Genomic DNA, 16270 nt, shown 5'->3' on the forward strand with positions numbered 1-16270 from the left:
TATCCAGTGCACATAGTTGCTCCGGGAGGCAGATGGTGGAAACTGAAGGGGTAAATCTGACCGGTACCCGTGCTCATGAGCAGAGAGGTGGTTTGCCTTATTGCGATGGGCCGGTGTGCATCCCTGCTCCCTGTCTGTCAGGTTGTCTTTTAGAGCCTCCTGTCCTTAGAGATCACAGTTTTTTAACCTACTGGTTGGAAGACTTCTCTTAGAACTAGCAATCATCACTATGGAGATGGTGGATCAGCATCCAGCTCCTAGAGTGCAGAGGTTGGAAAATGATGTAAAACTTCATTTCCCAGACTCCTGTGCAGTTAAGATTTTGATGTAACTGAGATTCTGCTAATTTGATGCACTTTCTTTCTTTCTTTTTAAAAAAAAAAAATATTTTTATTGATTTCAGAAAGAGAGGGAAAGAGAGACAGAAACATCAATGATGGGAATCACTGATTGGCTGCCTCTGGCACGCCCCACCCTGGGGATCAAGCCTGAAACCTGGGCATGTGCCCTGACTGGGAATCGAACCGTGACCTTCTGGTTTATAGGTCATTGCTCAACCAGTGAGCCACACCATACCAGCCGGGTTGATGAACTTTCTTAAGACTTGAATGTGGGACCAAATCCAGTGTAGAAAGGTGCTAGAAAATGGGTATTTGTACTTGCTGGTGTGGCTATGGGTTTTATGGTTTGGAGCTGTCAGCTGTGGCAATGGTTTCCTAGTTCAGCAGCTCAGTTCTATGGCATGGATTTGGGAGTCGATTCTGGACTTAGTTTCTTTAGCTAGCTAACTTCCTTCTTCCAATTAATATCTTGTAATAAGTTCCTCTTATAAACTTGTTACTAGAATCCCATAGACTATAAAGCTGACTTGTTTTATTCATTTGATGGACAAAATTAAATGGTTGGAATTTTATCTTTGACCTTAATTTTATTGGATATATCCTGTTCCTTTTTGCATGCTTTTCCATGTGATGGTGGATGACCTTATTCAGGACTTTTCTCGAGATTTATGTTTATGTGTCCAATCATAAAAATAAATGTTTCCATCTTCACTGACCTATTTTATTGGAACAATTTCATGTGTCAAATTCAACATCCTTTCTCTATAAAAAGAGTATTGTAAATTAATAAGCACCTAGCATCTAATGCATATATGCTGAAGCTTGTAGACAGGCACAGAAAGGGATAGGAGAAAGTTTGCTCTTTATCAAGACATCAGTCCTAGCACTTCAACAAAAAAGCACCACCCCACGATCTAAGTCATGCTAGTCTATTTCCTGACTTTTCGTGACAACTCAATAAATGTCAATGTGATGTTATTGAGGCCTCACATAGACTCTTTGTTTGTTTAGTTGCCTGATGGACTTATGCTTACCCTAGAGTTTACTGACGCTTTTGCTCTGAAAAATGGTCTCAGACATCTCAGGCATCCAAAGTGCTGGTTGGAAAGGCTCTGATGTGCCAGGGCAAGGCTGTGCTCAGTAGTGTAAAATTAGAATGTATTCCTGAAGTGCCTTCTCTTCATCCCTGGAGTTTTGTTCCTTCGTCTAGACAGAACTAAACAGGCAGATCACTGAGAGAAGTCAGACTCCAAGCCGGGTGGGTAGTGTTCTCCCACTTTGGTGGTTCTGTGGCAAGAACTTTGCAGTGTGCTGGCAGCACACGGGCATTCTGGTGTTTTTGTTTTAATGTTTTTATTGATTTCAGAGAGGGAGAGGGAGAGAGTTAGTAACATCAATGATGAGAGAGAATCATCGCTCAGCTGCCTCCTGCAAGCCCCCTACTGGGGATCGAGCCCACAACCTAGGCATGTGTCTTAACCTGGAATTGAGAACTGTGACCTCCTGGTTCATGGGTCAATGCTTAACCACTGAGCCACACCAGCCAGGCTTGTTTTGCTTTCTTTGAAATGAAGTAGGGAACAAGCATTTCTGAAGAAGTAAACATTCAGTCTCAAATTAGGAACTAAAAAAGAAACTTGTTTATTGTGGGGACAAGAGGATACAAGCAATATAAAAATCAAAAGCTTATCTGGCTTTATTGGCTTTTCTTTCTCTTGTTCAATGGGGGTGGGATTTTATTTGTACATTTTTTTTTTTAAGGGTCCCCACCTGCTCATGAAATTCTTATACAGGGGGAAGCTATGGGGCACATATTCCTTAAGGGACCCATTGGGAGAACTCTTATCAGGACAAAGCGACTGCTCACTTCCTCCCCTTCTGCTTCATGTGTACTACGAAATAGTCATTGCATGCGATGGTGAGCCCAGCAATTAGCGAGAAGAAGCTCTGGAAGCCCACTCTGCCGTCTCGGCACTGGTCCAGGTCCTTCATTATTTTGTCTACAGCCAGAGGGTCTTTTTGATTCTGAAAAACAAAAACAAAAACCAAGGTAAGAAAGACCAGTCAGTGGTTGCAATGACTAACTGATTTGTACTGCTGACAACCATGTGTATAACCTCTCAATGATCAGAATTCTTGTTTTAGGTTATAAGTGATCTTTGGCGATTATCTAAATGGATTTTGCTGTCTTGAGGGAGCATTTCAGTAAATTGTAATTTACTTTCAACTAGGAAAGAGGTTTCCATGGCATCCCCCCCCCCCCCCCCCCCCTCTCATATAATGACAGGGACCTTAGAAATGGCTTATTCTATGCCGGAGTAGGTAGACCCAAACCTCTTCCTTCTCAAACCACTGCTCTTGCCAGTTAGAACCAGCATGACTTTCTGACTTGTTTTGCTTCCAGTTCAGTTATTCCCACAATTTTTAAAAATATATCTTATTGATTTTTTACAGAGAGGAAGGGAGAGAGATAGAGAGCTAGAAACATCGATGAGAGAGAAACATCGACCAGCTGCCTCTTGCACACCCCCTACCGGGGATGTGCCCGCAACCAACGTACATGCCTCTGACCGGAATCGAACCTGGGACCTTTCAGTCTGCAGACCGACGCTCTACCACTGAGCCAAACCGGTTTTGGCAATTCCCACAATTTTTTAAATCACGAGATTTTGCCTAAGAACCACCTGAAATTCCCCCATTTTGTAGTTTAAACTTACATTCTCTTAACCAACTTTTATTCTGGACAGTCAAGTCCTTTAAATATGAAACTCTTAGGAAAAGACCTCATAAAATTAGGGAATAGGCTTCAGATCACTGTTCTATGGATTTTAAGGAGGTGTTGATGATCTCATGTGGTGTATTAGGTTTGAAGATAGGTTGCCCTCATTTCTCTTCATTTCTAAGCTAGTGTGGCTTCATATTCGATTAGCATGTGACCTTGAGTTAGTCACTCTTAGTGAGCCTTCATGTATCAACTATGAATGGAGGAGGTTGGACTTAGAGGGTCTCTAACATGACTTCCATTCTTAATGAGTTGGTAAATCTATGCCATCCTGTCCTCTTCACTGGATTCCTTCAAAAGGAATATGTGTGATGGAGTCATGAACTCCCCATGACTCTCAGTGTCTGCTATGAATGCATAGAACCGAGATGGGCAGGCAAGATCCCTTTTTCTTTTTCTTTCACCTTTCTTCCATGGGGACTAGCCTGATCACTCCTTTTTGGAGTCATGATGGTTAGAAGAACTTGTGGTCTCTCCTATTGGATCCATGCCGTCAAACAGAGAGGGAAATAAGGCCTTTGAGAAGTGTAAAAGGTTCCAGTAAAGTGTTGATGATTTGCACTGATTGTATACCTGAGAGGGCGATGGACACTCAGTGTCTCCAGTGGGCTAGATGTTTACAAAATGCACTAAAAAATCCTTAAGGTAAAGCAGCAGCATTTCCTACCCAAGCACTGCCAACTCCTACTCTGAGCAAACAACTAAAACCTGCTCCATGCAGCCACCTCTACTTTCGGTGGGTTTAAGTCAATTCTGGCCCCACCCCCAGCTTCCTGGCTGCGGTCAGAAAGAGTCAGTTTGGATGACAGAGGAGTCAACTTTAGAAACCAAATGCTCTGTGCGTGCCGTGAGTGTGGGTGTGTCTGGAGTGATGACTCCATGCCTGGCATTAATTACACGGCATGTTTAGTACTCAGTGCTACATACACCCTTGATATGTCTCATGCCAGAAAGCCTTTAGGGAGAAAGGGTCTGTATCTCACACGATATTTATCCCGACTTCTCACGTACGCAACAACACGACTGATGAGTGTTTCGTGTACTGAGAACGCCTTTGTTCACGTGATGGGCGGGCTTACAGTAAACCTATTTTGCCCTTGCATTTTATGGCTCCCTAGAAGAATCTCTGAAAGTGAAACTGACCTGGGAGATAAATTACATCCGGCCCTCTCATTTCACAGAAGAGGGAACTGAGGCCCAACCATCTACAGCAGCCTGCCCAGTGTTAACTGACTCCTGGCCTGGGGCTGTGGCATAGGACTGTACAAAGGCAGAGCAGCGGTGCATCTAACCCATTCTGGGACAGCATTGAGGTAACTGCAGCTCTGAGAGACTAGTTAGCTATGTATACCTGTTTATTTAACTGGTATTGATGTGTCAATCATAGGGTGCTACAAAACCCTGCATTTACTGAGTCAGGAGTCAGGGGCTTGACGAACGTGGTATAGTCCAGGCAGAGGACAAGAGGCCTTTCGCTGTCATCTCCCTTCGCCTTGTAGAGGCTAATGCATTATTCCACACCACCCTCTATTTACATTATTCCAGTAATGATCCTTTCAAGGGACTCTAGTTGTGGCAGGGAAAGAAGGACTTGCATTTTCATCTAACATTTTGTCAAGCAGTGTTTCACCTTTGGTGAAATGCAACAACTCTCTTGAGGGCCGGCAATGTAACAGGGCGACTGGACCTCATGGCTCATGCCCTGAGTGATGTATCTGAGCTGATTGCAGCGTCCTCTTCCAGTCCATACAATCCCTCGGTCTTACAGAGGTGAGATATAAACTCAAGCTGTGCTCCTGTGTTCTCGGAGCATTTTCAGGATGAAAAGCAACCATTTCTGGAGTGATGCTTGGCTCTCGGCAGATGCTTGGCACCATTTCTTTAGTTTAGAATTAAGGGAAAGTGTAAAAAGCCTTCACCTGAAGGGATTTAAGAAGGGCGATTCAGGTTGCTCAAAGTGACCAGGTGGCATCTCCGATGTCAGGTTAATGGATCTGAGGGCCACCAGGTAGCCTTGTTAGCAATTCTTGAGAAAGACTTTCCTGCAACTCAGTGTCAATGGATGCAGAGGACTCCTTCTAACAAACACCTTGGATTATAGTTATTTGTGTGCAGTCTTATTTCACTTCCTATTGTAAGCTCCTCGAAGGAAGGGGCTGCGTCTTCTTTACCTCGTTTCCCCTACGGTATCTTACAGACAGTAGACACTCAATAACGTTCAATAAATAAATAAGTGAATGGAAACGCCTTTCTAACAGGGACCTCCACAGGGAAAGGGTGGAAGGAAGAAGGGGAAGGAACCAGGGCCTGGAATTTCATGTCTGGTTCTTTCTGAGCCTTTCGGTACTTACTTCCAAAAACCCAGGGAACTCCTTTTCCATGAGTACTCGTAGGTCCTCCTTCGTCAAGTAGCCTTTATCCCCAGCGAATTTGTGAAACGTGAACATCATGGTTTCCATGGCGTGTTCCATTTGAGACGGCATTTTGGTGAGGTCTGTTGAAACATATGAAAAGATATAAAGAAACAGAGTTTACACTAACTTTTTTCTTTAACGTTTTTTAAAATAGATTTTTAGAGAGAGAGGGAGAGGGAGAGGGAGAAATAACGATGTGAGACATATAGATTGACTGTCTTCTGCACATTCCCCTTCTCGCCCCCCTCTCTTCCCCCCATCACACAGACAGGGGAGCAAGCCCACAGCCTGGGCATGTGCCCAGACTGGGAATTGAACCAGCAACCCTTTGGTGCACGGGATGACGCCCAACCAACTGAGATACCAGCCAGAGCTACATTAACTTTTTAAAAAAAATATATATATTTTTTTATTGATTTTTTTTTTTTTTTAACAAAGAGGAAGAGAGAGGGATAGAGAGTTAGAAACATCGATGAGAGAGAAACATCAGATCTGCTGCCTCTTGCACACCCCCTGCTGGGATGTGCCCACAACAAGGTATATGCCCTTGACCGGAATTGAACCGGGGACCCTTCAGTCTGCAGGCCAATGCTCTATCCACCGAGCCAAGCCAGTTTCAGCTGCATTAACTTTTAAGCTGTAAGTAGTGCCAATATTTTGAGAATAATTGTAAGGAGGGTGGTTAGATCATCCACTTGATTCTTTCCAGCTGCAAAACTCAGTAAGTCTAAGAACCAATTCACCCCTGGTTTTGGGCCTCCTGCTGATGGAAAATAGGCACCACAGGTATTGATGCTCTGAATGAGGGATTCATCTAGCTGCCCGCTAATTCTGCATAAATCACGGAATGAAAAGTAAGACCTCTCATCATCGGGAAAGGCAGGGTCAGTATCCCTCTTCTTAATGGACAAAGCACCTATTGAAAGAATACATGTTTCATCATTTCACTTGGCGCCGGTAAATGGGACTCTCAGATATGGTGGAATACCAGCAACCCACACAGTCAAGCCTGGTGAGTAGGGAAACTTCAGCCCACCAAGCATAACTGGTATCCTGATTCAGTCTAATCCTAAGGCTTTGAAATCTGCTTACAAATGAATTTGGCCTGCTGGGTATGTATTCACTACTAAAGCTTTGAACTAGTTAGTGATGGCAACAAAGACATTTATTTGCATCTTTGGTAGTAAATGCAATTGTCCTACCTGAATAAAAGCTACCCAACGCTCATTATCCAGTTCCTTGAGAAGAAGTAACGGTATAGCCTAACCCCTTTGAGGACCTGATATAATTTGGGCAGAAGGAACAGCAGAGTTACTTTCACAGTCTGGGGTGCAGTGGGAGAGCTAGAGCTTTCATCATGAAGAGTTTAAAAGAAAAAAAAACAACACCAAACGTGTCAGATTATATTCAGGTATAATGATCTAGGGGTAACATGTCTCATGAAGACCCAGTGCTTAATACTTGATAGAAGCTCAATGGATTTTGACTTGGTTGGAAGGAATGCTTTGGCCAGAAGAGAGCAGTTTTGGCTGACATCACCTAAAGTCACTCCTGGATAGGAAATGGGTAAACTGGGAGGCTGTAACATACCGTTCCCTAATACAACAACAGCACACAAGAACTGGTTGTGAGCACAGTTGAAGGGAGAGGCTAGCACCTTTCCTTGCTAGAGAGTTGGCCAATGGGAACTCGAGAAAGGCTTTCGGTCTGGTTTCTCCTGCTGACAGGTGTGTTTTCAAAACAGATCCCCAAATGCTGTCTTTTACGGAGGAGAAGGTGGGATTGGTGAGCACGAGGATTGAGCAATGACACTTAAAAATAGTAAATTCTACCCCTTAAGACCCAGAGAGGTGCGTGAACCAGCACGCTAAGGAATGTGCTCCTCCAGAGAGTGCTATACACCAGAGTGGGGCATGACTCATCTGGAAGGCGGTTCTCTTGGAGAGAGCAGCACATTCCCGCTGAAGGTCCGCTGTGAGAGGAATTCCACGGGACCAAACACACTCTTCCCCCCGTCTCCCGTGTGGCTTCGGCTGGCAGTGGGCTGGCTTGGCTGGAGACGGCCTGGCCTGGGTCAGTTTTTGAAGGCCAGCAACTTAAGACTCAACGGAGTGAGTCACCTATGAGAGAAGGATGTGGGATCCCATCCCAGTTCTGAAATAACTCAGGAAAGGTTTAAAAATACCTATGCCCACGCTCAGAAACAGCACAGAGTGTAGAGCACAGAGTTCTTCACGACGAATCCCCGAAGATCCCAGAAACTGGGACGGGCTGAGGGACGCCCAGTTCACTTCCTTCACGGGGCAGAGCAGAAGGAAAGCGCTCTGCAAAGCCGGAGTGAGGAGCCCCGAACTAGGAACCAGGCTAATTTAGGAACTTCCAGGAGACACGGGTGGTAAGCTGAGGACACTTTGGCCACCCTTGACTGTCTTCCTCAAGGGGGGGAGGATAGTCTGTTCTTAGTCAGCACTAAGGTTTCAGGTCCCAATCCCACCCCCTCCTCGTCTGTGCTCATCACAAAGCAATAGAGCATTCCTCTTGGAAGCCACTTCCCTGTCCCACTGGACCCATCCCTTCTCTTTCTCTCCTGTGTGTTCAGCAAATGGGTCGTAAATACAGCAGCCGGCTGACTGTTTGTCTTACATTTGCCACAAGAACAAAGAAGAGAGCAGCGACTAGCCAGGAGGGGTAAGGTCCTGAAGGTGAAAATAGCTTTGGAAACCAGATCAGATGCCCGCTGTCTCCTCAGTAACCTGGACCCCAGTGGGCGCTGACCGGGGCTACGGACCAGTTAACTTGATTATGGAGGAAGAGCCAGCACATTGGTTTTGTAGTACGATGGGGGAAAAGAGGAAATGTGAGGATTAAAGCTGTTCTCTTGGTAGCGGATGGTCATGCAGCTCTTTCCAAGAGCAGCGGTTGCTCCACTGAGTCAGCGCAGCCAGCCCTCCCATCTTGGGTGGGGAGACTGCAGGGCGGGGCCCACCGCAGGGTGGGGCTGGCTGACTGCAGCACTGACCGTTGGTTGCTAAAGCAGCAGTTCAGGGACTTGAACCCGGGGTTCCCCATCTCCTCCACCCTCATGCTCCACCCCCTCTTACCTCCTCATGCAGTAGGGGGTAGGATTCTTACTTCTATTAATAGCTTAGGTACATTTTTCACTGGAGGGCCTTGGGCCTGGGCTAAGGGGCAGCAGTGTCCTCTCAGTGCCCAGGTAACATCCTCCGGCATCTGAAACACTCATTTATTTGTTCACCTGTCTGTCTCTCTACCTGGGATAAGAAGTGTGAATCATTCTGCTCTATCCAGAAACACTAACGGAAGTGTTTGCTAAATGACTGACTGAATGAATCAAGTAATCCCCTTGGCAGGTGTGATCACCCGAGACTGGCTTGCAAACCTGGTAGCTCAAGCTGGGCAGGAGGACTGGAGAGCTGGGAAGGGCTGGGAAAGGGGCCCACAAGGAGGCTGAGCGAGACAGCAGAGTACACAGAAAAGCACATTCCACACGCAGAGGGAAAATATGCATCCTCCTAAACAGGTCTGGTCAGACCCAGCCGTGACTTCTCTTTCCCTTCTCACTATTACATTTTCTCCCCACTTCATGCCCTCCCAGCTCTGCTCTCTCACTGTGAGCTCCGCTGAATGTAACTGCCTTATTGTTCACTCTTTTTTTTTTTTAATTGAATCATTTTATTCTGGTATCTGTATATTTCCTGTTTGCCTGGTCTTTAAGAGTGGAGGTTCGGGAGTCCATAGTCTCTCTGTGTAGTTTTCTCTAAAGAAATGATTCTCTCCACATGTGTAGAAAATTCAACTTTCCGTTTCCGGAACTCCTACACTTTGCATGTCCTGGTCATGTGTCAGATACAAACACATACACATACTAATTACACAGTGCTTGCCTTTGGGACGTGCCCCAGCTAATGGCATACTATTTAAAAAGATGTTCTAACCTCTAGTTAACTGTTTTGTTTCTTTTCTCACCAGATTGTGGGCTTCCCTGACCAAGGTCCCGGTAGCTAGCACCCTGCCCGTTAGAGGCTGCGTAAGAATCAGTGAGGATGAAATTGACGATAAAGTCAATTTCAATGCTCCCAGGGGCAGCAGGGAAGCAGGAGGCTTCCTCACAAAAGTCTGCTCCTGAGCAATCCCAAATGTTTGCTCTGGGCCCCTGCCCAGATCTAGTCCGTGATTTTAAAGAGGATCATTCTAAAGAGCAAGAGGTTGGATTTTTGGATTTACTTTGCTCATCCATACTGTCGTTTTCTTACAGCCCACCCGGAAAATAACTGGCAGGGTGTCACTAAAAACAAACATCTATCATTTTAAATATGTTGGAGGTTTCCTTCCTTTTGCTTCAGAGATTTTGAAAAGAACCACTCCCCGCACCCCACCCCACCCCACCCTTTTTTTTGAAAATTAAACCCAGAAGACATTGAACTTGATCCCCAAAGGAAATTAAGAAAAAAGGACTCGGGGCAATGGATCTGGATCCAGCCTGTGTCTCCCACGTTCACCAAACATAAAACTTGCCCAACAAGAAATCAGGCGACAAAGGAAAAGTTCCAGGAGCAACCCAATGGTGTACACCATTCTCCTATTCCTTAACCATCCTGCACAGTCAAACAATAGCCATTGTGACAACGGTAGTAAATCCACTGGGTGGTAGTTATTTGATGAAGGGCTAGGAAGGGCTGACCACTGTCAGAAATAATTCATTCTTGTTGCATTTGTTGCGATATTCCCAAATGTTGCGTTTCCAAGAAAATGAAAAGCTTACAAAAGATCCTAAAACTTCTGGCAGTCCAGCTTTCGCAGCACTCTGAGGGCTAATTTACACATTACAACCCTGAAAAGATTCCATTGTTTTCCCCGACTTTAAAAGACTGGGCTGTGGCCAAGAGCATATCAAGTGGGTAGTGCTCTTAAAAAGCCACATTTTTTTGGAACTGTCCGTGGAAAGCAGGGAGGCACCCGGTCTCAGCTCCGCCCAGGCCCAGGCCTGCTCTCACTGGGATTGGTGCTTGAGAGGCTGGCCAGAAGTCAGACCTGGGAGGAAAAGACTCCTCTGATGTGGATGCAGGAAACATCAGGGAAGAGCATCCATCACCTAGAAATCAGGATGCTTTGTGCCCTGTAGACTCTCAAGAAGAAACTTTGAGGAACTGGAATAAGGAACTCCAAATGGTGGATCAAGGACTGTGAAGAAGGTAGCTTAGGGCTGTCGAAGAAGGTATTACCATTTAGAAGAGGTGGTTAAGTAGGCGATGGACAGGAATTGGTGGGGGCTGGACAGGAGTCTGTGGGGGCAGGGTTGACGGAAGAAATTGCAAATGAGTTCTATGAACTCATTCCTGCTCCAACCCCTGGCGTTACCTTTTGCAATTTGCTGAAACACGTTGGAGGCAAAGATCTTTGAGAGGGCGTTTCCATGAACTTGGCCTCACCTGAAGTGCAGGATATAAAAATCCATTGCTGCAGGTTGAAACTCAGACTAGCTGCAGGGGAGTGCATGTGCGTGTGCGTGTGTGTGTATTCGTGCGTGCGCCTGGGTGGGGGAGTGGAATTCTGCAACTGTAAGCCTTTTAACAGAAAAGCTGCCTCCCCAGCGAAGCTGCCGCAGCCTGCCAACAAGCGTGAGGCAGATAACCCAGCAGCGGTCTCATGATGGCCTTGCCTGTCTAATTGCCACCCTCATCCATAGTTCAACTAAGAGAGAGGCCTTCTCTGCTTCAGATTGCCTGCCAGTCCCTGGGGTGACTCACTTCCTCTTGGAAAATGCCCTCCAAGATGGCATGGTTCCCCTTTCCCTTCAGGGAGTGTCCTGTCCAAACCATCTGCAGAGAGTAGCCAGAACCACCAGGGCCACACCCACATGGTCTCACAGCTGAGTCACAGGCCTCCATCCACTCCGAGAATCCTGGAGCCCTTTGTGCTAGCCACGCCCTGCAGAAGGCTCCCAGCTCCCCCAGAGAGAAGGGGCGGAGGGTGTGTGGGTGGGCTTAATGGATTCCAGAGTCTGGCCTAAAGCTGTGCAGGGTCTGGCCTCCAGCCCTCAGCGGGGCTTACCACTCCCCTGCAAAGTCCTGGTTTCAGTTAGGTGGGGCTCCGTTGAGGCAGGAGCGTGCGGGGTCCAGGCCTGGAGGAGGTGTTATTTATTCTTTTGGCCAAGTTCAAGTGTGGCCGGCCAGGTAGCCAGCACATCTCCGTCTCATTGCACTGGGCCAGATTCATTTGGGCTGGAAGGTCCTTCATGCCAAGGCTGTTCTTTCCCTATTTCTTTTTAGTTCCATTTGTTTCATTAAAGGCAGCAAGAGGGGAAAACCCTTTCCGTAGAGAAATCAATCTAACACAGTCCTCTCCCCGCCCCTCCCCCTGCAAAACTGCTTTATAAAGAAATCAAACAGACCTCCCTCCCTCCCTCAGGTCTAGCAGACAAACAGGAAGCACCACCTGAAGCCCAGGGCCAGGGGCTGAGGGTGTCCCTTTAGGAGGGGTACCCGCCAGCTGCCAACCTGCCCAGCCCTCCCCTCCCCAGCCGCCCGCAGCCCTCCCGAGCCCGCTGCTCCGGCGGCCCAGGCGGGGGAGGGTTCGAACAGCTGGACGGAGGTCCAAGAGGACCACAAAATAACATGCCGCCAAGACAAGGGGCCAACAGCAGGGGGGTTCGCTGAACTGGGGGAGTCTAGTCGGAAAAGTAGGCAAGTGGGAGTCAAGTAAGGGAGGGGAGATCGGACCCCGGGGCCCCAAAACTTACGTCCTGTCCTAAAGGCGAGTCCCCTGCCCTGGCCTGCGGGAATCTGGGGGGGCGGTCGAGTGTGGCCAGAGCACGGATTCCCCCCACCTTTCCTCCCCACCTCCCCCAGGCGCTGGGAGACCTCCGCGGAGCCCGGCGGGTGGGCCGGGGCGGCGATCGGGGGCTTTCCCTAGGCGCCGGGCCGGGGTCCGGGGCAGGGACCGCCGGGGGCGGCGGGCGGGACTCACCGCGGCGGGATCGGCGGGATCGGCGGCTGCGGGGAGGCGGCGGGGACGCGGCCAGTGAGCGGCGCGCGGCGCGCCGGGAGCCTTAGTAGGTGGGGGTGGGGAGCGGGAGGAGCCGGGGCGGGTGCGGGGCTGGGCTCTCACCGCCCCTCTCCTCCCGCCCCTTCCTGCCCCCGCCCGCCCCCCACACACACCGCCCGGGCGCAGCGCTCACACCCTCCTCCTCGCCCCGAGGGCGCGTGGGGACCCGGGTCCGGGCCTCCCGCCCGCTCCCAGGGTCAACATTAGCGTAAACTTCTCATCGGGAGTGTTTCCGGACCTCCCCACCGCCGGCCGTGCCTTTCCTCTCGGGCTTGGTTTTAGAGAGAGGGAGAGAGTGAATGCGGAAATCCAAGCATCCAGCCGGGCAGACCCGGTCGAGGAATTAGTTTCTAGATGGCACTGCAGGGAGGGGCCCGCGGGAGCCGGTCCCCTGCGTCTGCACGGTCTGCGCCCGGGGTCTGCGCTGCCTGCCCCGCGGGGGTGGGGAGGGAGGGTGCTGTGGGTCTGGTCACAGCTCCGGGGCCCTCACAAACCCTTTGTCGAGAGGGATTTATTCCTTTTAGCGTGTCTGGCTTCTCTCTGGGTCGATAGTTCAGCTACCGTCGTTGATAACTGTTGGAACCTGTTTCAAAGCTTCTCCTTTTTTTGGCCTGTATTTGGCCTGTTAGGTCCTTAGCGCCCTTTAGAAGAAATTTCTGGAAGAAAATTTTGCGAAAAACCTCTGTTTCCTAGCGGATGCCTATCCCTCCCGCTGCCGTTGATTGTGATTGTGGTTTAGGGTGAAAGGCAAACCACTCGCAGCTGTTGGAGGAAAAGGGCGCAGCGTCCAGGCCTGGGTTTTCCTTTGTTCCCCCGGGAGGCCCTGGGAGGAGTGAGCGATCCCGAAGGAATGAGCAGACTCAGGGATCCCTTCAAGCACAGCGATGTGACTCATCCGGGCTCTTTCTTGCCAGGAAATCCCCACTTGGATCACAACTCTCATTCCTGCAACATCTTCCCGTTGCTTCCGAGTTCTTTCCAGCGGACAGAGTCCTGGATCCCTTTTAGTTCCAGGGAAGATACAGCTGGGTTTGGAATAAACGCCTCAGTCTGATCAATCCTTACTTGATTTCGTCGTTTGATTCACACATCGTTGGAATGTTCAGTATGTTGCTGGGCCCTTGGGATTCAGTCACTCCTCTCCAAGAGCTTCAAGTCCTGTTGAAAGGTAGATACGCAAACAATGAAAATCTATGAGTTCAGTGAGTGGTAAAGGACTCTATAGGAGCCCCGCCATGTGGCTCAGTGGTTGAGCATCAGCTTATGAACCAGGAGGTCTCCGTTAGATTCTGGTCAGGGCACATGAGGGGTGTGCAGAAGCAACCTATCAATGACTCTTTCATCATTGATGTTTCTACCTCTCTCTCCCTCTCCCTTCCACTCTGGGCGGGGGGTGGGGGGGTGGGGGGGGGAGGAATGTTAGGTTTGATCAAATAATTGAATGGACACCGCTCCCCTGAGACCTGACCTTTAGACCACTTCACAACAGACATTCCCTTTTGCTTAGCACTTGCTAAGACCACATTCCACTTGCTAAGACCATTATCTTTCCCCTCAGGACCGCCCCAGAGAATTCTCCGCCCAGAAAAAGCCTGCCTGGAGTCCTTTAAAATCTCTTGACTCCCTGTCCCTGGGTGCTGGGGTCATTTTGAGGCTCAGCCCATCTGGTCTCCAGATGACCTAATAAATTTATAATTCCTCATCACTTTGGCCTGGTGTGTTCCTCCTACGGCAACCCTACATATATACACTGAGTGATCAGATTATTATGATCTCTGAATGCATAATAACCTGGCCACTCAGTGTGTGTGTGTGTGTGTATACATATATATATATATATATATATATATATATATATATATATATATATATATATGTGTGTGTGTGTGTGTGTGTGTGTGTGTGTGTGTGTGTGTGTGATAGAGGCCTGGTGAATGAATTCTTGAATGGGTGGGGTCCGGCCAGCCTGGCCAGGGGGAGGTGACATGGGCGGTTGGCCAGCCTGCTGACTGGTTGAACTACGGTTGAAGGGACAATTTGCATGCTAACCTTCTATTATATAGGGTATACACTGAGTGGCCAGATTATTATTATTTTTTTAATATATTTTTATTGATCCCTTACAGAGAGGAAGGGAGAGGGATAGAGAGTTAGAAACATCGATGAGAGAGAAACATTGACCAGCTGCCTCTTGCACTCCCCCTACTGGGGATGTGCCCGCAACCAAGGTACATGCCCTTGACAGGAATCGAACCTGGGACTTTTCAGTCCACAGGCCGACGCTCTATCCACGGTTTTGGTGATGTGTACCTTCTTACCAGAGGAGGCACTTGGGAGAATCAGTGACTAACCCGCCAGGGCAAAAGTCCCATGTTGCTAGAGCACGTTGCTAGGGAATGAAGATACCAGTGTGTGTGTGTGTGTGTGTGTGTGTGTGTGGTGGTGGTGGTGGTGGTGGTGGTGGTGGTGGTGGGGCAGATCTCTTTCACAGGCTGCTGTGGGGAAAATCTCAAACAATCCTCACAAACTCTCAGTATTTTTATATGTTTTAAAATTGGTTTTAGAGAGAGAGGAAGGGAAAGGAAGAGGGAGAAACAGCGATAGGTTGCTTCCACATGTACCTCCACTGGGGATCAAATGGGCATCAGATGGGCAGCCTGGGTATGTGCCCTGGCCGGGACTCCAACCTTTCAGTCAGCACCAGGGTTGCTCAGCGAACTGAGCCACACCGGCAAGGGCAAACTCTCAATACTTATAGTGTAGTTTATAGTAAATGTCCCCTTGCCAAAGTTGCTTCTCCACATGTTCTTATCATAATCTCATGGGGCCCCTTAGCAACTAGGCTGCTGACTGCTTATCACCACAGATGAAGCATGATGACATTGTGGCACGACTTACTTCATTCCTATATCAAAACAACTTTATTTTTTGTCTTTGCCATAAACAAGTACAGTAAAACTCCCCCTAAGTCATAAACAAGTATATTTGACATCATATCCAACTAATGCACAGCAGTGCTGGCAGGTGCATGAAGCTTCAAGTACCTGCCATGCCTATAATCTCTCTGTAGGAGAAGCGGTCCCAGGCAGTTCTTTCTGCAGGAAGCAGTTGTGTGCCTCTTAAACCACATGCACACCGTGACAGCTCTGCCCCCTGGTGACAACTGGTCAGACCAGGGACGGGCACCTGAGCCAGAGCTCCGGGGTGGCAGGTGGTGAAGGAGAGACGCACAGAGAGGAGCAGACCAAATGGCACAAAGTGGTGGCATTCAAGTTCTCCACCATGCCTGTGGTACACCCCAGGGTACAACACGTGAGAGCAGGAGGCATTGTTCTACCCATGAGGCCTACTTCTCCATTTGGCATAGCAACAACACCCATCGCCCAGTGGTTTTCAATCCTTTTGGGTTTGTGGTGGCAACAAAGAGGGGAGCCTGTCCACCAGAAATGTGTGTTCTTCCCGTCACAGTGTAAAGGAGTCCTTGGGAAGTGGCTGTTCAGCCAGGGATGTGTTCCCAGCAGCCCCTGCACCTAGGTAGGACTGGAACTAGTCACTAGCAAATGGGACTGACAGTGATATGTGTCACTTGCAGGCCCAGGTGACTAAGAGGCCCAGGTGACTATCAGATTTTGAGGCTTGAGGGGTGGGAGAGTCTGGGTTCCTGAATC

The 16270-nt window shown here is 48.5% G+C and overlaps 1 protein-coding gene across 1 annotated transcript; it reads right to left on the reverse strand.

Moving 5' to 3' along the window:
- Positions 1-1958: 1958 nt before the first annotated feature.
- S100A10 (S100 calcium binding protein A10) lies at positions 1959-12625 on the reverse strand. The gene is made up of 3 exons (XM_036453090.2): positions 12525-12625; positions 5475-5617; positions 1959-2366 (listed from the first exon to the last, which is right to left on the reverse strand). The coding sequence occupies exons 2-3, from the start codon at positions 5604-5606 to the stop codon at positions 2205-2207; spliced, it is 294 nt and encodes a 97-aa protein (XP_036308983.1). The 5' UTR covers positions 5607-5617; positions 12525-12625; the 3' UTR covers positions 1959-2204.
- Between the last annotated feature and the right edge of the window lie 3645 nt (positions 12626-16270).

Source organism: Pipistrellus kuhlii, unplaced genomic scaffold (assembly GCF_014108245.1).
Source record: "Pipistrellus kuhlii isolate mPipKuh1 unplaced genomic scaffold, mPipKuh1.p scaffold_m20_p_24, whole genome shotgun sequence".
NCBI lineage: Eukaryota > Metazoa > Chordata > Mammalia > Chiroptera > Vespertilionidae > Pipistrellus > Pipistrellus kuhlii.

Bases quoted from the DNA above. Each gene is read 5' to 3' on its own strand.
- S100A10 (XM_036453090.2), bottom strand. From the start codon at position 5,606: ATGCCGTCTCAAATGGAACACGCCATGGAAACCATGATGTTCACGTTT. The intron at 2,367-5,474 runs GTAAGTACCGAA...TTTGTTTTTCAG, and splicing joins AGTTCCCTGGGTTTTTGGAA to AATCAAAAAGACCCTCTGGC.